At 37.0% G+C, this 24562-nt stretch overlaps 1 protein-coding gene across 1 annotated transcript; it reads left to right on the plus strand.

Annotated features, from left to right (window-relative positions):
• The first annotated feature begins 374 nt into the window (after positions 1 to 374).
• On the plus strand, positions 375 to 9470 carry DMRTA1 (DMRT like family A1). The gene is made up of 2 exons (XM_044061274.1): positions 375 to 1061; positions 7053 to 9470. Exons 1-2 carry the CDS (start codon positions 545 to 547, stop codon positions 7847 to 7849), a joined length of 1314 nt encoding a protein of 437 aa, XP_043917209.1. The 5' UTR covers positions 375 to 544; the 3' UTR covers positions 7850 to 9470.
• The last annotated feature ends 15092 nt before the right edge of the window (positions 9471 to 24562 follow it).

Here is a 24562-nt window from a genome sequence, read left to right on the forward strand (position 1 = left end):
ATAAATGTACATTGTATTGACAGTCTGGTAATTTTTTTTTGACAGCGAATTGCATTGACACTGTCCGGTGGCCTGTTTATAAATGTATTTGCTGCTTCAGTGTTTGTTTTTAGTACCCAGTAACTTTGGGGAGCTAGTCAGGTCATTTTAAAGAAATGCACTGAAGATCATAGAATAATTCGTTTTCTTTTGGGACATTGAAGCTATCTCAAAAACGTAGGTGTCTGGTTATTATTATCATTATCATTTAATTAAACACCGACAGGCCCAGTCATTCTAGCTGTGGGGTGGACCCTGGGAAAGGAGGAGGGATCATAAACTGCCGATCCAGAGTCTGTACACTATAAGGTTATTACTCATTCAATCAGCACAGATTGGTTACTACTTACTAGGAAGAAAGCTACGTACAACAGCTTTTCCAGAAACGGTGGCAGGGACACAAGTGGAAAGGCAGGGATTGCTCTCCTTATCGATAGTGCATCCATCTGTTGCTTTATCTGCTGTTACTTGTTGGAAGAGCCCCTGGGCATCATCTGTGCAGTCCATGGACACCAGCAGCAGACCTATTACGTCCAACAACCCTATTCATATACAGCAGGCTCTCTCCGGGGTGCCTATGCCCAACTCTTTGCTGCGGCCACCAGGTTTGCTCCTGCGGGCTGCTGCAGCGGCGGCAGCCTGCAGCCCAGCATCATTAGATCGCTGTTACCCCCGCACCCCAAAGTGCGCCCGCTGTCGCAATCATGGCGTGGTCTCGGCACTGAAGGGCCACAAACGCTTCTGTCGCTGGCGTGACTGTCTGTGTGCCAAGTGCACTCTGATTGCTGAACGTCAGCGGGTCATGGCAGCACAGGTTGCCTTGAGGAGGCAGCAGGCACAAGAGGAGACAGAAGCACGCGAGCTGCAGTTGCTTTATGGTGTCGCAGGTGAGAGTGGTGTGGGTCAACCTGCATCTGGACATCAGGAGTCAGCATCGGGCACCGGTGGCTACGGACTATTCCCAGGACTTTCGCCGAGGGAGCAGAGTCAGCCCAAGTCGGACGCCCAGGCTGCAACAACAGGTGGGTCACTCAACAGTGTGGGCGCTTTTTGCTTGGCATTCCACTTTTGTTCAACATTTTTGATTACAGTAATCCGGAGGTAACAGTAGCACCATCAACTGTGCGCAATTTATTTTCAGCTTGAAACTGACCATCACTCATTAAGGTGCAGCAGCCTTGAAATAGTTAAAACATACAAATATGATTTCTGCACAAGTGGTGCCTACTCCGCAGTGCGCCCATGTAGAACTAATTTAATATAATGCATGATTGTAACATGCATTGTAATCAGAAGTGTTAAGGAAACAATTAAAACTAGCAGCTGGCGATGTGCTCCACTGCAAACCCAAATAAATCAGAGGTAACTGTTCTTTTCGTGCTGATTGCTGAGTACCAAAACGGTTTTGAAAACCAACGCTAATAGCATAGTTCTCAGCTTTTTCTGACTCTACAAAATGCCCATGAGTTGCCACTTAATTTTGGTTTGTTCTCACGATGTGTGTGTGTGTGTGTGTGTGTGTGTGTGTGTGTGTGTGTGTGTGTGTCTGTAAGCATGTGTATGTAAGCCTGTGTATGCGTAACTTTCTGGCAAATTGTTTAGGCCCGCGATAACTGACAGTAGTTTCAGTTTCAGACTTTTTAAACACGTTGCTAATGCAAATCATAGCAGTCTAACAACTTTTTAATATATATAATAGCAATATTTAAAACCATAACTCTGAACTGTCCAGCTTTTTGCTTCATATTTGTGGTCTGTTTCTCCAAAAAATGTGGTTTTCTTGCAGGTCACTGTCAAATCGTTGATGAATGAAGTCAGAAAATAATGACAGAAAGTTGAGTTTTAGAGTTTATATCCTTTATAAAAGTCATGATAATTTAAAACCTGTTACTACTCTATAAACTTTCTAAGTTTGTAACAGCAATAGTTAAAAAAATGTCCCGATTTGGGGCCTTTGTCCCCCATTATTTATGGTTTTGTCTAGACTTCTTGCTCTAAACCGTTCAGAGGTACGTTTGAGTTCAGTTTGGGACTTTGCCTGTCATTGTTGTTTTTTTTTTTGGGGGGGGGGGGCTTTGTCCCTGAGATCTGTAACTACTGTATTGATACCAGTCCCACTGGACTGCATGTGTCACAGCAACCAAACTTTTAAGGAAACGTCACAAACTTGCCAGGATACCTGTCTTGTCTTTGTATAGCCCGTTGCATCTTATCCCAGTTTATCAGCTCTTGAGCAACTGACAGCTTGCACAAGTGACAGCAGAATCAGCGCTTAGTAAAATAGTTAGCTGGAATTTATTCGCTTATTTATCTGGTTATTTAACAGGGTAGTTAATCGGTCCTTATGCGTCCAATGCTTTTCTTTCGCAACTGGGAACAAAGCAATACGAAGCATCATAACAGACACACGTAACCGAAACAGACAAATTGCTTTTCAAAATTTAGTGTATGAAAACTAAATGCCATTATTTTAGTCTGCATGTATTTGTAGGGTTAACACCTGTCCCACTTTACGAGGGACAGTCCCTCTTTGGGCAGTGGTGTCCTGTAAAGAAATAAAAAAATGGCAAATGTCCTGAGATTTTAGAACAAACATATTTCCTATATTTGATGCAATAGTTGCATAAAACAGTTATTCTGTATCTGAGGCACCTAAATGTGATAAGAAACAGAGTAAGTAACTAAAATGCTACAAGAATAAGCTTTTATTTAGGCCAAAAAGTGAGGTTCTGTCCTTTGTACTGGCTGTGGGTATGTTTTGCCCTGCAAAATCTGACGTTTGTAACAAAAATGTCCCACTTTGGGCATTTTTAAAGGTAGCAACCCTAATGCATTTGTGCCCTATGCCCCGAGGTAGGATTTGGGCAACAAGACTTGACCCTTCTACTGTATATTCGCAGGACGTTTAGCAGTTCCACTCATTTTATTAATTTTTTACACCTCCACACTCTGCTGCTCATCTAGGCCGTAGATCTTTTTCGTTTATGCTGCTTTCAAAACCATTTAGTGGTACCATCAAAAAGAAATCCCGTCCCATTCTATCAATTTTGAGAGCAGCACAAGTTTCTGGACTTTTAACTTTTGTTCCTGAGATTATGTTTTGTTATGTTTGGGCTTCTCCATAAGATGGATGTTTAAATGATTGAGATGGAGACTTATAACTAACATTAACAAAAAGACCACCCTCGCTTCCCAAGTTGTCCTCCTAGGCAACAATCTTCTTCTGGACCTTTGGAATGGCATGATTCCAAGGCCAATATCAATGTACATTAAAGGGCAAGAAACCAGTTGAGAGCACAATAGTCACTTAACTGGAACTCTTTGCAAGATTAAGAAGTCTAGCATTCTAATATCACCATGTCCCTTAATGTTCCAATATCACGTAAACATCAATTTCTTTATATGCACCTGCAGTCCATACCGCTCAACTTTCCAGATTTTTTGCAGAATGTACAGAGTTTTGCCTCATATTTTTGGCATGTTCTTCATATAATTTGGGATTTTCTGGCAAAACGCTGAAGATTGAGTCACTAAATAATGACATACATTTGAGTTTTAGGCTTCATATCGTTCAGAAAATGCATGCTAACACAAGGCCTGTTATTCTAGCAACTTACTAATTTTCTTAGAGCAATATTTAAAATATTTCCCTATTTTTGGGCCTTTGTCCCCCCAATAATTTTGGCTTTGTCCAGATTTCTTGTGCTAAGCGGGTGAAAGGTATTATTTGCATACCACACCACAGTCATACTCCAGACAATGTTGCTCACCCAGCATAGTATTAAATGAAAGGACCCCAGCTTCTGCACCATGCCTGTTTTGACACATTTTAATAGAATGAGTAAGACCATGTTATTTGTACATCCACTTACCTGCCCATTTGATGGTGAACAGTTAAGGTTGTTGTGTGTAAATAACAAAATGTCTACATTTCTGAAATATAATTTTCCTTTTCTGAGTACTCATGAGTAGCTATAGATTTTACAGGGAATAACATTTTCAATAGTTGTTTGAGGAGTTGCCTTAGGACAAGTAAACTAAATGGTCTTTCACATTCTAACTATACACAGAATTCCTTGCCTGAATTCCAAACGTCACAATAAGGGAACTTAACTTTGCATTTTAAAGCAATATGCAGTTTCTGTTTTCACTTAATATGTTTTACAAAACAAACTATATGCCTAGTGGAACTAACCTGGTCACTAAACTATAAGTAAGTAAGTAAATAAGTAAATGCAAATAAATAAATAACATATTCTTATATAGATTCTGCATGCTGGTATCTGGTTGATGCTGTTGTATATAAAGGTATTCCATGTTTTAAAATGTAATAATTAAACATTTGCCAGTGCTAATGTCTGAAAGTGCTCACTGGGATCACTCTGTTTACCAGTTAACACAAAAAAAAGAATAATGCAATCTAAAGTATATATTTCTTTATATTTAAACAGGCTATTTCTATTTACATAGTTATCATTCAATATATATTTAATTTGGTTGACTCATTGGGTCACAAAGATAACTGTTTACAGTAGTGACCGAAGCATTGCAACTCACGTGTTAAAATAATAATGTATAGAAGATGTATATTAGAAACTCACAAACTGCCTAAGTCTACATTTGTATTGTATCAAACACTTACTCCTGTACAGATTTTGTATGTAATACCTACTACTTCCAATGGAAAGTATTGTATTACAGCTACTTGTTATGTGTATTCATTAAGTATTTTTCACTCGAACTTACAATTGTTTCTTAATGGATATAATGGTTATTTCCTTTTAAATATAATCTCCTCAAAATTTTAATGTATTATTTTGCATGTATATTTTTATGTAGATGTTTTCTGTATTGTTAACTTTAGTATTGTATGGAGCTTTTCTCCCTGGGCATCCACTGAAAATGGACATCTTACCCAGTCAGACTCTCCTGGTAAACAAATCTAAAATAAAATAAATAAATAAAAGACAGTTTAACATTCAGTGTGAAGAAGAAAAATGGTTGAAATGTGATTAAAGAACTCTAACAAGTCAAGAATGTAAAACAAAAATGGGGTAATATATGGACACATGTATGTTATGTATGTAAGCATTATGTATTTAAATATGTTCATGTATATACATGTGCATGCACACACACACATATATGTGTGTGTTTATTCGGTTACATTTCACATGGTTGAATGCTTGTTTGCATGACTAAGTGAAATGTAGTGCCATTTGTGGGAATGGCTGATTGAGAGACTGCCAGTTTGATTGACAAAGGTAAGTGGTTTTTGTTAGTGGTTGGAGTTTGTGTGGGAGTCTGTGTGTGTGTATGTTTGTGTGTGTGTGCGCGTGCGCTCGTCTGTGTGCAAACATGCATGTTAGAGTTAAAAGTAAGGGTCAGGCGAAAGGATAGATTTAGTGCATGTCTGAGTGTGATTGGATACGCTTTAGAGTAAGGTTAAAGTAAGAGGATAAATCTAGTGTTTTTTGTGTATGCATGCATGTATGTGACTGTGTGTGTGTGTGTGTGTGTGTGTGTGTGTGTGTGTGTGTGTGCGTGTGTGCGTGTGTGTGTGTGTGTGTGTGTGTGTGTGTGTGTGTGTGTGTGTGTGTGTGGTGAGTGTCCAGAGCTTCCCTGCTCTACATTAATAATGTGTGGTGACCTAACCTTATCACCAGACCTAACTGTGCACCTTACTTAAAAAAAAAAAAAACAGAAAAATGCCTGTTTAGACAAATGTAAACTGAGTTTTGGTAGGGTTATGGTTTGTACATCTGAAATGGAAATTTGTTTGCTTTTTCTATATACTGGGTTTCTGTTATGTGTGTTGTTGGTATTATGAATGGATAACATATTTTGTGTTTCAGTCATTTAAGATAGCTATTTAAAACTGTCTGTATATGTGTAGCTACATCTATATCTGTATCTACATCTATATCTTTATCTATACCTATATATCTGTATCTATATCTGGTTTGGCACCTATGTTTTTAATGGACACAGGTAGCCTGTAAACAGTTCATCTACCAGGCCCTTACTTTTAAATATTTAATCTCCCAAACCCTTGCTTACACTTAGCAAGGGTACGAGAACTTGTCAGAGATTTGGGATGCATGACTAGGCTTAAAAAGGCCCTTGTAGTCATAAGCTTAGTAAACAGCTACGAACCTATATCTATATCTATATCTGTCTATCTGTACACTTGCAGAGTGCTGACAGTAGCAAGATTGAAGATGACAGCAGTAAAGTAGCTTCACTTTCTCCCTGGTATTGTGCAGTCTTGGATTTAGTATATTTAAGTTAGCAGGGGTTTGGTGGTGCATGTGGGGCTTGCTGCCCCTGCAAAAAGTAGTTGGGGGATTCTACTTTTCTCAATAACTCCATCGTTTGATGGATTTTTATCTAAAAGACAAAGATTGTGAAAAGTGATTCTTAATGGGTTATCACAAACCTGTACACACAGACCTTAACAAATAATGAATTGCAGGAGTCATGGATAAATCACAATTAACATTGTTTGAATAATAAGATAATAATAAGCTATAGCTGAAATATATAGAAATGTGGCTTATGTTATATTGCTACATAGGTGGAACTATTTTAACAGCAACTTGCATAGTCAAGCTATGCCACCAGAGGTAAACTTTCAAATATTTTTTTTTGTAGTTAGCATCTGTTTGAAATTAAAGATGTTTGAATATTTATGAATTATATATTATACTACCCCATGCTAAAATAATAAAACTGCTTACAGAATTATTTACAGAATATATTTTCTTTTTGGAGTTTTTAAATTGTATCATAAATGAAAGAAATCTGTTTGCTCTCAGCTTACATGTTAACCTACAAGTAAAAAGGACATGTTTCATTATAACAATTTATATATATGTTGTTTATTTTGTAGTACTCTGAGTTATTGTGTTGTTTGTTGTTTTTGTCTTAGTAGTTTATGTATCTGTACTTACTTTTTTGTCAATTTTGTTTACATTTTCAATTAAAATGATTGTATATATTTTTTTTCATAGGGGATCCCTCTCAAAATTATGATGTGTATTTCAGGAGCTTATTTGGACGCCCCCCAATATTGTCATCAGTTTCTCTGCAACCTGCAGCACCCACCCATTCCCCTGGTTCAGAATCCACCATCACAAATCTTGAGGATAACTTGTCAGCAGAAAACAAGGCTGTATCTAATGATCAGTGTCATGCTGACACCAAGCAAGCTTCAGATGGACCTGAAAGTCCAAGATCTGTGTCATCATCTGACTCAGAGTCAGGAAATGAGAATGAGAGGACCAAATGTTGCTTGCCAGCTCCCAAATCCAGCCTTCCGGGGCTGTCATCAAGAAACCGGGACCCAGTAGAAATGCTGATGAAAGTCTTCCCGACCTACAGACGTGAACTGCTTGAAAGCCTCCTGCAGAGCTTTAAAGGAGATGTGGTACAGGTCATTGAACACGTTCTCAATGGAAAAGAGCCTAGAGGGGATGGCAAAGAAATGGTCCCCCCATCCCTTCCTGAAAGCAATAATAGCCTCCGACCAGTACAGCTTGGCCTAGCATTTGGCTCACTGACCTCAAAATCTGCATTTTCCCCATTGAGCAACTCTACATCATTTGATCATAACCTGTATGGTCTGACCTCCCGTTTAGGCATCAACCCACTTCGACTTGCATATGCCACTCCAGGAAGAGGAATTCCAGGCTTTATCTCTCCTTACATAGCAACTAGTCTGATGCCAGCTGTGCCATTCCGACCACCTCTGGACTATGCCTTTTCAGGGACTGTCAGGGATTTCCCTTATTTATCATCGAAGGACTAGCTCTGAGTTAGTGAGCAACATTTTAGGCAGAGCTTGAAGACAACTTTTGATCCCATAGAAACTCAGAATGAATACAAATATTGCATAATATCTCTGCTGTAGCGTTGTTTCACGTACTTCCATGGCTTTTCAGCAGGGTGTACTGCAGGAGACATGCTGAATGTTACATGATATGCACTGGTGCTGTAATATTGAACATTCTTATAGATATATGGAAATAGAAAGTTTCAGTACTGCTTTACATAACATAGGCAAACACCTTCCTTTTTTGTATAGCTGCAAATGGTACTATAGAATTTATTTTGTAATATTTACTGATATTTTCATTTTTGTATGGACAAAACTGTTTAAGAGCTAACAAAATTGCCTTGTTTTTTTTTCTTTTTTCCAACTTGCCTTATTTCGTAAACCATAGAGCATATTATTTAGAAGCCAATTAATTAGGAAAGCTGTTGTGTGGAGAAGACAGATACAATAAACACTGAAATTATTAATATAAGGACAGAAGGACAATCTTGTGTGGTAAACAGCATTATAGTAATCACCAAAAAAAGGTATGTGTCTCCATCTTGTGGCTACATTTGCAAATTACAGCGTGAATTTTCCTTCTGCTGTTTGAGCATACTGTCATTGGCATATATATGGAGATACGTAGAACATCTGCATACGCATATCAAAATCCTAACTGGTGGGTTGCCAAGCATTGTTCACCACCATTTCCTCATGCTGTCAGTAATGTGATTTTATTATGATGCTGTGTTCTTACAAGCTAGTATGCTGGGTTAGTAGATTCTTACAAAAGTGCTCAAACCTGCCAGAAAGTCTTTACAATAATAACATTAAGATAGTGTATAGGTTGCATTTTATGGATTTTCTAAACTATTTCAGTATATTTATGATTTAGAAAATGTACATCAATGTTCTGTCCTACACCTCCAAGTTTATCTGTCTCATAAACGTTTTACATTTTTTTTGAGTCACAATCTTTGACTATAGTATCTCTTTCTTAATGGTTGACGTAGCAGTGGCTGTAAACGGATTATAATTTCTGGAAAAAACTAACAGGGACAGAACTTTCTGGAAACAATAATTTGAGGTTGCTTAGCAACTTATTTCTTATTAGCAAACAATTTGGGGAAGCAAAAGGGGTGTATGAAGCTATTATATCATACAAGGAGCAGAGCAAATACATAGTCCAGAAATCAATATTTCTGCAAACTGTACCATCATATGGGGAGTTTAGTAAATATTTCACATTTCTAAATTAAAATCAGATTTCTGCAATAGGAAATAATGTTGCCTATTCACTGATTAAAAAAAAACAAAAACATAGGTGTGGTTTATAATGCGCAGACACCTTCGACTTGTATCCATTCACGAGTACATGACTGTCACAGTGTAAAGAGTGCAGAGCAAGTAACTCTGAAGCAGTGTGTTCTCCTTCAGGGTGATTGTCATACCCTTTGACCTCTAAAGAAAAGCTGAGTGGGTCCATAGAACTTGAACTGTAAGGCACCAGAGCATGCTGAATTGATGGTTTTGGATAACTGTTCATAACTTTTTTTATAATGTATGGTGGAAAAATAAATAAACACAATAAATTGTTTTCCTTTGCAGTTTCTCAGCTGATGCCACAAACATTATTATTGTTATCAGGGAGCACTGGGTGGTTGCTGCATAGTAAATGTAATTTAATATTGCACCCATCTTTTGGTTATTCTGCTGTCATGGACAGTACTGATAGTTGCTTCTCTAGTGGATTAAGTATTTGCATTAAAGAGAAACAGTTATTATGAGGCTTGCTTCATTTAAGATGACTCATGACTGAAGGTGTGAATTATATGTGGTATTTCAACTTTAGTTATTAACTCAGATTAAATGCAGTAGCCAGCTAAACTTGAGTATATGACTTTAAAGTCATAAAAATGTAGTGACCACTGAGTATGCAATGATATTTTGTTATTTAGAACACAATGTTTTGAAAAGACTACTGTTTGTACATACAGGTTTAAAAAATGCTTATGAACTTATTCTCAATATTGACATATTTCATTAAAAATAGAATAGTGTTTTTATGTTTGATTTGCTAGAGTTCTTCTGGTGTTTCATAACAATCTTGTGTTCAACACAAAAGTAACTTCTAGACCCAGCAAGAAATCTGTAGCAATCTATGAACATATTTAGCTTTTTGTTGATAACAAGTCTTTAATTTTGAGCATCTTTCCTTTTCCAATGTCTGTGCCCTTGTAAGTTCGGGGTACACAAGTCCTAGAAGACAGTGTCTTCATTTCTTCATCTGGTTTTAAATTCATTTTAACAGACTGTATTTGCTTTAGATAAGGTCTTTAAGCCTATATTAGTGATTCCAGTACATAGGTGCACCATATTTTTGCTGTTTTAAGTGGTCTAACTGTTGTTATTAATCTGTTTTCATTCTTGGGTACCGAGTATATGTCATGCTAGTTCAGGACAAGTCTTTGCATTGAGTCATTTCCAGGCCAGTCAGCTCAGAGCTAAGGGTCCAATTGTTTTTCCCTTCTATCACCCTCTTGTAGTTGTGTGATTAAACTCATTTTATCTGTTGTTACCTGCCCCTTATGATAATTTGACAACATAAGTCCCTCCCTCTCCCTGTTTATTGACTGTTAACATTGAGCACGAGTATCATTTTGCAAAGTGTCTCACCTTAAACTACTTCTAAGCCTAAAGTTTGATTAAATTGTTAATACTAAATGTACTGATACTGCTTCCACTGATTTGAATATCAAATTAGTGATTTTTTTTTCACTATAATTAGTTTACTGGTTCTTGCTGGTGGCAGAAGAAGGTTTTCAGGCTAGTTATTTCATACTGAAATTTAAATACTTAGTAACAAGTCCACCCAAACATTATTCTAAAACTGAACTCCAAGCAGTTATAGTTATCCCTGCCCTCAAGTAATTCCTGTAGGTATCATGGACCAGCACTTTCCTACAACTTCTCTAGCTACCCTGATTGAGATAGGTATCTTGAGACACTGTACGAATTGTCTCTGACAATCATCTATTTATCAAACAACATAACACAGTGTATGAGAGATGAACATATATAATATCCCAGGAGGCAAAAATCTCACACATAGTAAGCTCAGACACCAAAATTGTCAGCAGTACACCACACATCACACCTCTCCAAGGCCATCACAATTCACATAATCCATCATATGCTGAGGTTCTAAAGTTTAACTTGTCTAAACCCCAAAGATCTCCAGAACACAGCACACCCAGCATATTAAGCCTACTTCCTCACATAGTACAAGGAGTCCCAAAGTCACAGACTCTGAGCCCATAAGGCAGGCATTGACCCAACCAAACATTCTTGTTATGACTGCAACTGTATGACATACAGATGTGCCTCTTAACAGGCTGAGCAAGGAAGCAGTGATGGTTATTTGCTTGACTGGTGCCAGGATCTGTCAGATCATGCATGCAAGTCCTTGCACAACAAGTACCTGCATGACTGTCATAGTTCAAGCTGATGTCAATGACGTGAAATATACCTCCCTGAATTATATGAAGAAAGACATGATGGAGTTCACAGACTATGTGTCAATGGCAGGTATGAGCCTAGCATTGAGCAGCATTCTACCTTCTCCGGGGATGATGCTAGGATATGAGCAAACAATAATGGACTTTAATAACTGGCTTAGTTTTTGGTGCCATTCAAAGGGGTCCAATAGTTTTTAGCCTTGGAGGATATGATTGACAGATCAAACTGCCTCACCTGAAATGGCCTGCATCTGTCCCCTGCAGAGTTTCCATTATTGGCAAAGACATTGTCCACTCCCATAGTGTCTTTTTTAGTCAATACCAACCTGATAAACCTACCAATGTAATGAAACAAGCAAAGCAAAATATGAAGGTGTTACTGATCAATGTTAGAAGCCTGAACAAGAAACTCCACTCCCTACAAGCCTTTTTCACCCGGGAAAACATTGACATTTGTGAAGTGACTGAGACATGGTTTAAAACAGCAGAGAGCACTTTGGCGGTGCAGAGCTATAATGCATTTCACGTTTAGACTGGCTACTGCACAGGAGGGGAAAAAAGGTGGAGGTGTCTCAATCTACATCTGGAAGAGACTCACATCAAGGCTGATAAAGCAGCATGATGCACTCGAGGTTCTTCATGTCCAAATAACCATCAAATAGATCACATACCATACATCAGCTAGCTATAGAACTCCCTCTATGACACATGAAAGCCACAAAGCTTAGCTGCAGGAAGTAGAATCACTCAGTATTAAACCTAGTTCCATTTTCCTATGTGATCTAAACTATTCAACTATAGATTGGGAAAACTACACCACCACTAGTGCGCAAGAATAGAGATTTCTGGACTTTTGTCAAAATGAATGCTCTGGAACAATTAGTCAGAGTTCCCACTAAGCAGGGTTGTCCTTACTAGTACTGAAAGCATTTATATTATGCTGTCGAAAACTCAAACTGTCGACAGTGTAATAATCGACACGAAAATGCCGAAACTCCTGAACATCAAACACACACACACAAAAAAAAAAACACCCAAACACAACACAAATTGCTCTATGCAGGGGGGCAAGCCCCCCTGCACCCCCACCCCCTGCTACTTAAATATACCAACTCCGAGATCGCACTACATTGCAGTATACGGAAATCTCCCCTTACGGAGATTTCCATTTACACACACAATGACTTTCGCTTTCAACATTTTGGTGCCGACAATATCAGCTTCGAAGTAGACCCTACTGGAGCATCTTGTACCATTCCTTGCATATCTTTATCAGTTGTTAGACCTGACCATAAAGCAGTCTCCATTAAAATAAAACTGAAAACAGAGATCCCTTACACCCAAGGTACCCTCAGAAATTTCTTTAAGATAAACTACCTACTCCTAAGTGATGCATTGGCAAGCTTCAGATTTCCACCAAATCCAGTTCACTCTACTGAATATGCAGACATGTACACTACCACATTATATGCAGCTGGACTCCATATGAGCAAGTGCAGGGCAAACCCCAGAAACAAACCCATATAGTGCAACCATAATAATAACAAACTTTGTAATAAAAGGAAAATAAATTTGACCAAAAGTAAGTGGAGTAATTCTCAGAATGTTAGGGCACTTGTCACTGAAATAAGCAAGCAGCTCAGGAGCTTAATGAAATCTACCAAAGCCAAGTTTTACAGCAAAATAGCCACCGAAGCCAAACAGAATCACAAGGCCTTTTTTAGTTATGTCTGTAAATGCAAAAGTACAATGCAACAATGTGATGAGCTGATTGTGAATGATGTTACTTACACTGACTTACCATCTGTCCCTCATGATATACCTGAAACTGGCCCACCTCCAGCTATCACATAAGACCAAGTCCTAAAAGTGCTATCAAAAGCTCAAAATTCTACTTTGATGGATCCTGACAATATCAATGGATGCATTTTAAATAGCATGAAGTTTGATTTAACCACATCCCTAACAACACTGTTTAAGCTTAGCATCCATATAGATTTTGTACTAACTGAATGTAGAACAGCTACAGTCATTCCCTTGCATAAAGGATGACCTTCCACAGACCCAGGCCATTACAGACCCATAAATTTGACCAACCTCATATGCAAAGCCATGGAAAGACTTATTATGGGATTAATCAAGTAGGACATAAGGAGCTTCCAGTCACTAGACTTGTATCAGTTTGGATTCATCAATGAAAGGTCATATTTACTGAGTCTAGTGGATTTTTTTGATCACCAAAGCAATGGGTGAAGACAAAATGATACCCACTGCATGCCTCAATCTGGCCAAAGTTTTTGACATAGTTTCCCACTCAGGCATAGCAGAAAAGCTAAATAAATTGGGAATAACCCCATGTGCCATCCACTGGATTGCCAGCTGGCTCAGAGATAGGCTGAAGATAATCAAAATAGGGGAAGTTACCTCCACAAAGAGATCAGACACCAATGGAATCCCCCAGAGTTCTGTGCTGGAATCCCACCTGTTTGGCATCTACTTTATTGAAATAAAAGCCAATACCAGTGGCATTTGAATGAATAAGTTTGTAGATGACTGCAAGCTAGGAGCAGTCACTGAATCCCAGAATGCCTTAGCCATCCTGCAGGAATGTTTGTCTCAAATAAATAACTGGTGTTGAAATCATGGCTCGAAACTATGTGTCAAAAATGCATTATTGTATCCTTTGGGAAGTCATCTACTTCAGGGAACTACCACACTGACAATATACCATTAACAGTTGACACAATTGTTCGGAATTTGGAGACATCTGTGGGACAGTGACCTACGTTTTGACCGACATTTGTCTATTTTCTGTAAGGAAGTCCTTTTATATTGCACACTGTATAAACAAAGGGATTGTATCTAGATCTAGGAATGTCATTGCCCCCACCTTTACTCAGCCCTTGTTAGGCCAATCATTGTATATAATGCCCGCTTTGGCATATATCTGTCCAGACACATGCAACAACTGGAATGCCTACAGAGATACCTTACTTAAAGGATGCAAGTCCTAAATGACATGTCCTACATAGACCAACTCAAAGCCCTGTCACTATACTCAGTATCCTACAGACTGCTAAGAGGTGACCTGTGGCTAGCATAATAGGTATCCTCTGATCCATTACTGATGGATTTACTACATGTCAGTAAGTCAAATAGCACAAGAAATGCTCAGTCTAGACATCTAAACCTCTTCTGCAACATTAACAGAATGGTTTGGAGGGACAGGTATATCTCACAGAAGATACTGCTACTGTGGAACAGACTCCCCATCCACATAAAACAAGTTCATCCCTGTCCATTTTTAAGTGCAGCTTAGATCTCTGAATGGGAACAGGAAATTTACCCCAGGACTGCCCCATAGTACTAATGGACAGAGGCAGCTCCTAAATGCTTTATCCCATGCATGGGTCTCCTCAAATTATCTATGGTATAATCACAGTTATTCTCATTAGGGATGATATATAATATATCATTATTGATCATGGGATGGGTAAGGCCAATCTATAACCAAATCTTTCAAGCACAAAAAGGGAAAATGGCTAGTCTTAAAATGAGTAGCAAGGGAAGCTAGCCTAGTTCTTACCTATGAACCTATTAACATGAAGTTAATGACATGTCTCCTTTATTTGGGCTTCAGAAGATGCTGACCTTTCAAACACACAGTTTAATTCCCATTTGTGATAAAACTGAGGACAGTAACACTGAAGAGTCTTCTTTTTTGTGGAAGTTTTGTTTTGACGATCCAGAAAATGAAAACTGTGGGGTGTCCTTGCAGATGGCCCTCTAATTACAGGGTTAGTTTTTATGACATTTTTTACCACAATACAACATGTAGAGCAGATAGATTGCAAAAGTGTAGCTGAGTTATACTGTGTATGACTAACTGGTTGTTTTCAGAACCCATGTGGTTAGAGTAGCAGGTGCCAGTTCTGAAAACAAAAAAGTTACCAGTGGTGTACCACAGGACTCACTTTTGGGTCCTTTACTATTTGGCAAATATTTTCAGACCTTCAGGCCAGCACTTCTGCCCTTTGGTAACTAAGTCTACAGACGACGGTAACTTGTGTGTTGTTATTCTATCTAGACCTTAAGGACAGTTGCACAAACACAGCTTAGACTATATTAATAATTGGTGCAAGGACAACAGTTAAAGAAATATAGGATAATTCATTTTGGTAAACAAAACAGTTTTATTTATTTACTGTATAGGAGATGCACCCTTGCAATCAGACACTGTTGTAAGGGATCTGGATACACTTGCTGGCAATTCCTTATTATTTCACTATCCTGTCTCCACAGTACTTCAGCAAGCCTTATATCTGGCTCATCTAGTTTCCAAAGGCATCACTACATGATCCAAAGATGTCTTAATTCCTATTGACTTGCATCTTCTCAGACTTATTATTGAATATAATGCACTTTTTTGGCATATATTTCTCTAAACAGTACACAACTTGACAGATCTCTGAGATTCATAACTAAAAAAATTAGTGGCCTTGAAAATCTTAGTTATCAGTAAAGACTAGCAGCTCTTTCTGTGAACTCAGTCTCTTAACATATTCCACCTTGGTATTCTATGTCTAGCCTTTTGTGTTATGAAAGATCAAACCCTATATTATCTCCTATATTTTAACATAACTAATGGAACATCAAATACTTGGTTAAGGGAAATAAACCTTCATCAGCAGATAAATAAGACATGTTGACATGATAGATCACATCCCTACATATTCCTCACCTTTTGAACAAACTTCCACTATATGCCAAGCAGGGTAGAACCCTTGCCACCTTCAAGGTAAACCTAGATAATTCGATGGGCAGCCTCAAATTCTCTGCTGGTCTATCTTATCTTACCCTCATTTAGGTTACCTGAAAATTTTGAATATTGTTTTTACGAAGCTTGAAATGGTTTGCAGACTGATTGCCCAGTACCTACCTATGAGCCTACGCTATTCTCTGCACTCCATGACACTGTTTCTTTCCCTGTCTTGGCTAAGATCAAACAGTTTGCACCTACAAAACAAGGTGACTCTGCTAATAGTTTATGAGCACTCCTGGGTGCAAATTGTCACTGGAAAGGAAGCAAGGTGACCTCACTGAGCTGCGTTTGCATCTCTAACCCTCTGGGCATATGCATACTGTTACTGTGCAGATTTATTTAGACTAACTAAAACATATTTTGATGTGTACTTGGCTAGTCTTGTTACCTGTACCCCCAAAATATTAATGTGGCTAGTAGTAGTCATGCAAATAAATTCTTAGTTCTCCTAGCAAACTATATAAATCTACCAATCCCTACCAACAGTTAAAAAAAGGCAAGGGAATGTGCAAACCAGCCTGGTGGCCTACATGTATAAATAAACAATACAATAACATTAGAACGCCCATTAGCATATATAGCAACAGTAATGACCCACAAATCAAGGTTATCATCAAAGGGTTATCCAAAGTACAAAAAATGCCATCAGGAAAATTAAGACATCCCATGATCTTAGGTTGTCATCTGAAGCTAAATATAATTACAAACTATTTTGACTTGCTTTGATGTTATGTAAAATAAAGCTACTTACTCTGACCCAGTGAATGTCACAAATAAACTAGAAAGCAAATTCTGTGCAAATTTCACCAAGAAGATGTCTATACAAAACCCATGTATACCTAAAACCCTCTATCATCACAAAAGAACACTTGTTAAAAGTACTTTCCAAAACAAAAAATACATTCTCAATGGGGTCTGATTAACATTTCTGGCTGCCTGCCAAACAGCTCTAAACATGTACTGGTGGACCCACTCCTTCACTACTGAAACTTTGTTTATCCACCAGCTTTTTCCCTGACATTTGGTCTGCAGAAGTTCTGATACAGTCTTATCCATAAAATCATTATAAATGATCAATTCCCTACCCTTAATGGCACAGAAATGTTTCCTCCAATTTTGGGTACTGGATTTAGATTTATTTAGAATTTTAACTCTCACATAGCAATAGGAGGATAGTTGTTAATGCATGAATCATGAATTGCCTGGAAGACTGTATTTTATCATCAGCTCAGAAAAAGAAAGGAGCCTAACAGGAAGTGCATACAAAGAAACATCTGCTGGATACCTGCTGATTGCCAGATCCCTCTCTCTCTCTCTCTTCTAATAACTAGATTAATAGCCTTCACATCTTTCCAGATACTGTCACCCACAAAAAGACCAACTCAAATCTCCATCCCTTGATTCTGGATCCACATATCAAAACAATCTCCCATAGAGATATCACTTGTTGTATGGGGATCGTCCCATCTATTATACTGTAGTTCAGTTAGTTTAGTCCACTGTGTTATAGGAAATGCAACAGTCATTGTCAGGATATAGGGAACACCCCACCCTCCAATTAGAAAGGGCACTAAAAATTATTGTCTTTTAGAAATTCTTCCCCACTGGCTATCCCTTATATAGTCCTCAATAAGTATTTTGCAAATCAAGGAAACTAGAATGGCTATATGGTATTAGGAGATACCTGACAACATACAACACATGATGCAAAACCATAACTTTAACAGCATTAATTCTCCCTATAATAGTTTAAGAACACATACCTCCCTTTTCCAGAAGATTCAAAACTTTTTCTTCTAAGATGAATAGATTCAAACTAATTATACTCTCTAAAGTAGAGTTAGCTTGTAGTCCTAAATATGTAGATGACTCTACTTCAGTAATGACTGCCACACTCAGTTTACATTTTCTCAACCCTGCTCTCACTAAACTGTTTTTATGCAGATTTCATTCTAGGCCCAGCATCACCATATACTCATTGAAAACTCCTAGCAAGTCAGACAGTGCCTTATCAACATTATTTGCCAATAAAATACAATAATCAGCAAATAAATTATGCATTCCCTATGTGATACTGATTCAACAATAACACCTTTCTAATTCTTACTGCTAACACCTCAATAGTCAGATTAAATAATCCAGGTGAGAGTGGGCAGCCTTGTCTAGTGCCTCCACCAAGACTACCTCCTATGGAGATCCTTCCCATTAATTAATACCTCAAAAGTTGTCTGACTATAAAGAATTTTTACCCTGTTTATGAATGAATCACCAGAATTATGTCTAGCTAAAACATCCCATAAGTACTTCCATCTAAGCAAATTAGATGCTTTTTGGATATCAGGAAAACAGCCCTTGTGGAGGTACTGTTATTTTCATTCCACTCAATAAAGCACACCAGCTCTCATCAATTGTCCACCGACTGGTGTGAATGAGTGAATAAAACCATTTTCTCCCAACTGAACTAACTTGAGAAGGTTACAATCCAGTCTGTACTTTGACAACAGTATTCAACAAAAAAATCAGGTAGTAAGTAGTCAGGTCAGATTTGTCTGTTTTTGATTTAGGCAGGACAATTAACCCTTCATGGTTAAAGGAGGGAGGCAGCTACTTAGTTATCTTGATCATATTAAAGAGAAGTGCTAAAATATCATTCTGCAGTTTTCCAACCCACTTATAAATTTGTATGTGAAATCCGCTCAGGCCAGGAGCCTTTTTAGCACTAGAGATTTAACAGCAAGTATTTTTCTCCTAAGAAGAAATGCTCCTATTGAGATCTCCCTGTCCTCAGGATCTGTCATTTTCAAGATTGGAAGGACAGAGTTAAAATGAGAGGCCTCAGTCACACCACAAGCCCTAGAAAGTTCATTATAAAAGTCTCAGAAAAAAACTTCCTAATTTCAGTGTTTTTAACTCATGACTCTCCTGCCTTGTCTTTTATTGACAAAACCTATTGTTTTCTGTACCTTTCCTTGAATGTTCACGATATAAAATGAGGTTGAATCTTGACTCTTGGCAACCTACAATCCCCTCTACACGTACATTTGACATCTAGTTTGATCATAGACAACAGGGTTAATTCACATTGGATAGCATTAATTTCAATATGAATAGTGGCATGGCTTGACCTGATTTGGGAAGAATGTTTGGTAATGCCTCCACCTGCCTTTCCTTCTGTACCACCACACAAACTCTAGCCACCCTTGCCTCACCCTCCTCTACCATCAAGCTCTATCAATGTAGACCTAACACCATACCATCATATGAGTCCTAAGTCCCCATGTCCAGGGAAATTGTCCTGGATAACCCTTTGAATAATATCTTGTAAACACTGCTTTTTCTCATGGGATAACTATTTGTAGAGGGCCCACCTCCATCCACTAGACTTACCACTGGAATAAGGGAGTGATATATCCAAAGAGACTGGGGCATGGTCTGAGAACTATCTCTCCTTAATCCTATAATTGAGAATGTAAGAAAGGCTGGATTCCTCATTTAAGAAGAAATCCAGCCAATGTCCTTGAAGGGATTCATTCCATGAGAAAGCATATGCAATCTCTTCCCTATGCAGGGATCTCAAAAAATCAATGCACCCTTCATCCAACATCTCCCTATAGAGAACAGTCTGAGTCTTAAGATGGTATTCCTTTCCTCTATAAAGCATGTCCAAATAGGGATTTAAGGTGAGATTGAAATCCACCTCCCATCACCTGAAGATATCCTGATTCTTCATACTTACATCATTCTGTGAGGGATGTCTCAAAGAAAAAAAAGGAATGTCATAATTTGAAGCATTGCGAAACATTTACAACCAAAACACACCCTTTCCAAATGGCCCATCTACCATGTCCACTAGAAATTATCTGTTCAGTGTAAATAATGAAATGTTTATGAAACATAATTGCCACTTCTTTCTTACGGCCACCTGCCTTGTGGTCAGTGAACACTATGGGGTACTCTGTAGATCTAATCTTATGGGAATCCCTTACTTTTGATTTTGTTTAATTTTGTTTCCTGCAACAGAACTCCATGCACCAACATCTTAGCAATGTGTATAAGATACTCTTGCTCTTAATGGGGTGAAAACATCTCCCAATATTCCATATAATTTTCTGCAGCTAAAACATACCCTACCTGCATGTATGCTATCTGAAAGCAAAATTTTAAAATCTGCACCACCTGAAACCCCAGTTGAATTCAAACTTTCTTCATGGGACTGAGGAATCATCCCCTTTGGCCAACAGCAGCCTATGTGCAGACCAGGAAAAGATTTGTGGCTAGAATGCAGAGAACAACAAACAGCAAACAGACCATAACAATACCCCAAAATACATATTTCAGCATTAAAAACATAAATATAGAGATAAAATATGAAGCTTTAAACTATTAATTTTACCAATAACTTAAGCTAAAAGACACTTTTTTTAAACTAAACTTGCAGTATCAAAAAAGCCGAATAACAAAATGACAAACTGCACGTTAAAAAGAACCATGCCTATAGTTGATGAATCACCCAAACATGGCAAATCAAGCTGATATAGGCTTTGGAATCCAACACAATGAAATAAAAAGAAAAGAAAAAGAAGTCATCACAAGTATTATCTTTCAGGGGGCGTGGCCAACATTGTGAACTGCTAGCAGCACACTGAGAAGTTGCTCTACATAGTAATTTCTATATCTGACAGGAATTATTTTTAAAAATATGTCAGTAATTACTCAAAGTTGTCGGATATACTGAGTAACATTTTATTTTTAAGTTATATTTTAAAATAAATCAATTTTAACATTTTCCTACAAAAAAACTTCAAAGAACTACAGTTTCCTTCAGAATGAGTCATATTAAAGCATCTTCTCAGGATTTATCAGTGAAGAAAGAGCTACAATCTATTCACAACAATATCCAGGACTTATCTCTAAAAGTGGACAAACTTGATAATAAAATAGACACAAAAAAGGAAGAGTGCAGGAAACATATTAAACTGATAAATGAAATTGATAAACAGCAAAAACAAAAGATTCCAGCTATGGAAGATTCAATTACAGATTTAGATAGCAGAGTAACTGAAAATCAAATTCATATAGAATTCATCCATGCATAGGACAACAAATTAATTGACAAAATAGATTATTAGGAAAATTGGTCATGAAGAAACAATATTAGAATCTACAGTATTCCTGAAAAACATGAAGGTGATAACATGATTTATTTTTAAACATGTGGTTACCAAAATCATTGAATTTACCTGAGGCACTCTCCTTTAGAACTAATACAACATGTGGGTCTCTTTCTCATGGCTGTCCCATTATTTTCAAGATCTGTGATTGTAAAGTTTATTTCCAGCCAGGATATCTTGAAATCAGCTTGGGCAAATCATCCTATAAAAACATTAGCTAACACTAATAGATTCTTCAGTTCTTCAGTTGTTGTGAGCAAAAGAAAAAGTCTGCATTCTATTATTAAAACATTGAAAAAAGCTATCAAGGCACTTCTAGTTTTACCTGCTAAAATAAAAATATATTTGAAAGATGGACATAAATATTTGAATCTCTTGAAGATGTAATGACGTATTTAAAGAACAATAAATTATTCAACAGCACTAAAGTAATGGATTGGACCCCAACTTCCCTAAAGCGACATGCAACAATAAATGGCTGAATAACATCTGAAAAAAAGAAGAAAATACAGTAAACTCTCAGTTAACTGGAACTCAAGCAACCAGAAAGAAATTGAAGAAATACACTACAGTATGATCAATTCAGTTTATCATGTGTTACACTTTCTGTTTCCCCCTACAGAAACATACCTTACATTTTTAGAGTTTTAGTTTTAAAAAGGAAGATACAAATAAATTCCCTCTCTCCCCAACCTGAGAACAAGTCAAACCAAACAAGTCAAATCACAAAACTGTCAACACTAGCTCCATACTCAGTCAGTTTGCACATTCTGTCTCCGATCTCTCTCTCACACACAGTCTATTCAGCTTTCATACATGTATTCACTCACTCTTTCTCTCTCCAGTCTCTCACCCACACTCTCTTAATCTTTCATACATCTCTCCGGTCTTCCTCACACACAGTTGCCTCTGCTTTCATACATGTATTTACTGTCTCTCTATTCAATTCATTCAATTCCAATCTACTCAGTATGCCACTGAAAACCATTCCATGTGCCATGCTTTCTAATGGAAATATAAGTTTAAAATATTATTATTCCAGCCAGGCTTTTAATTACTGTATTTTAATATTAAAATCATATCAATACCGTATTTATGGTATGGTATGGTATGGTATAGTATAGGGCACAGTATTTGTCAAGTATATTTTTAATAGTAATTCTCAAGCAACGAGAAACTACACTTATCTGACTTCTACTAATCTCATGGGTGCAGGTTAACTGAGAGTTTACTGTAAAAGACAAATGAACTTGTGAAGTGGAGAATATAGACACATGGAAAGGAAGTAGAAGACAAGTGAAAGAAAATCATGAACAAGCTAAGTAAAGAAACCACAATTTAGAACTATTAAATTGACTTTTAATAATTCTATTTCATGAATATAATTAATTTTCACGTTTTTACTTTTAATGTGACTCATAATGTAATTTGTATTTTATTATTTATTTAGTTATTTAGTTATTTTTATTTATTTTTATTTCTATTTTCTGCATTTTTAAATGATACAAGTACTTACTATAAGATTATCAATTTATTCATATTAACTTCTCTATTTTTTAAGGTAATACGTATCTTTGTTACAGCAATATTTTTCCTTTTCTCTATTATATAAATTAATTTTTAATATATAAAAGTTATATTTTATTATTCAAGTTAATCCTTTCTTTATTTCTTTATGTAGCATGCCTAAATATGATTATTGGCAGTGTGTTTCAATTATTTTTATTGCTCTGCTTGTTGATGAGAATGTGCTGGTTTTTGTTGGGAATAGTACTGTGTGTGATTTTGACCTGGTGAGCTCCCTGTCTTTCTCTCTATGGTGTACGGACTGTGTCCGTTGAATGTCATGTACTCTGTTAAATGTTAGGGGAGGTGGGTGGTTTGTGGTAAGAAAGAAGTCTGATGTTTGAATTTTAACATTCAGACTTTAGTTGCAGCTTGCTGATTGTTCTGTGCTGTTTGGTGTGCTGATAAGTTGGGGAGAGTGAGTGCGGCTTTGTTGCTGGTTGTGGTGGTGATTCTTTTGTTTTTTACAGGATGATTTTGACTTCCTTGTACTTGCTGATTAACTTAGCTGCATGAGAATGATTAATTTGGAAAAAATACTTACTTGATGGTCGCTGCTGAGGCTTGAGCATTTTTTCATGCTGCACAATGATGTAAAGCATTCAGCTAACATCAGGGCCAAAGGTCTTTAATATATAGATTCTTCCGTGTATGAATGTATGATTTTCCAATAGGCTTTTGACATTCCTTGGTTTTCTAACTTTAAACTAGTTAACTTTTCACTGAGATTAACTGTTGATTTTATCAGACACTGATACTGCAGTTTCCAGGTTTTGACCATTCTGCGTTGTGTGCCCTTACAACTTTTGAACCTTTGTTATGTTCTTGCATTTAATGGGGGTCTTTGTGTCTGTTTATATGGAGTTTTAGAAAAAGGTAATAACAGATTGTTTGTCTCCTATGTAACAACATGTCATACATAAGTAGTTTAGAATACTCAGTTTAACTATGTAAAGGATAATATTTTAGAAAGTCACTGTAAGGTGTCTTTTAATTATTTATAGTGATATCACCAAACTTATTACCCTTTTCAATGAAAATTAAATCTAAAGTAGTTACTGAATTCACCATCAATTGCTTAATATATTAAATATTCTGAGTTTATAATTATACCTGGTAGTGATTTAGGATCCATAAAGTCATATATTACATTTGTATATCTCTTTACATATATTGCAAGAGACTTGTGGGCAGTGTGCATTTCTTGATTAAATGGATTTTCATCATTTATTTGTTTATGAATATAGTTATCAGTGTACATAAAAAGTTTCATGTTGACAGAAAAAAGCTACATGGTGCTTAATAAATGCAAGCATGACAGGTTTGTACTAAACATTCTAAATTGTCATTTTCATGACGAGGAACCTTTTGTTTCAATTCTTGTTTGACAGTCTTTATATTCTAGACAGACTAAAAATACATTGATTATTACAGTAAGACATATAATGACCAATACTGTTACATATATGACTTTTTAATTTTATGCAATGTGATATTAAACATAGTATTAAGTTGCAGTGAACAATCTATTGTGGTATCACCATTTTTTTACATTATTTTCTTTTTCTGTTATTGAGCCTACTGTTGTTTGTTGGACATATCAGCAATTTTGAATTTAACATAATGC

Source organism: Protopterus annectens, chromosome 2.part0 (assembly GCF_019279795.1).
Source record: "Protopterus annectens isolate FY-2018-M chromosome 2.part0, PAN1.0, whole genome shotgun sequence".
NCBI lineage: Eukaryota > Metazoa > Chordata > Ceratodontiformes > Protopteridae > Protopterus > Protopterus annectens.

Bases quoted from the DNA above. Each gene is read 5' to 3' on its own strand.
- DMRTA1 (XM_044061274.1), top strand. From the start codon at position 545: ATGGACACCAGCAGCAGACCTATTACGTCCAACAACCCTATTCATATA. The intron at 1,062-7,052 runs GTGGGTCACTCA...TTTTTTTCATAG, and splicing joins CGCCCAGGCTGCAACAACAG to GGGATCCCTCTCAAAATTAT.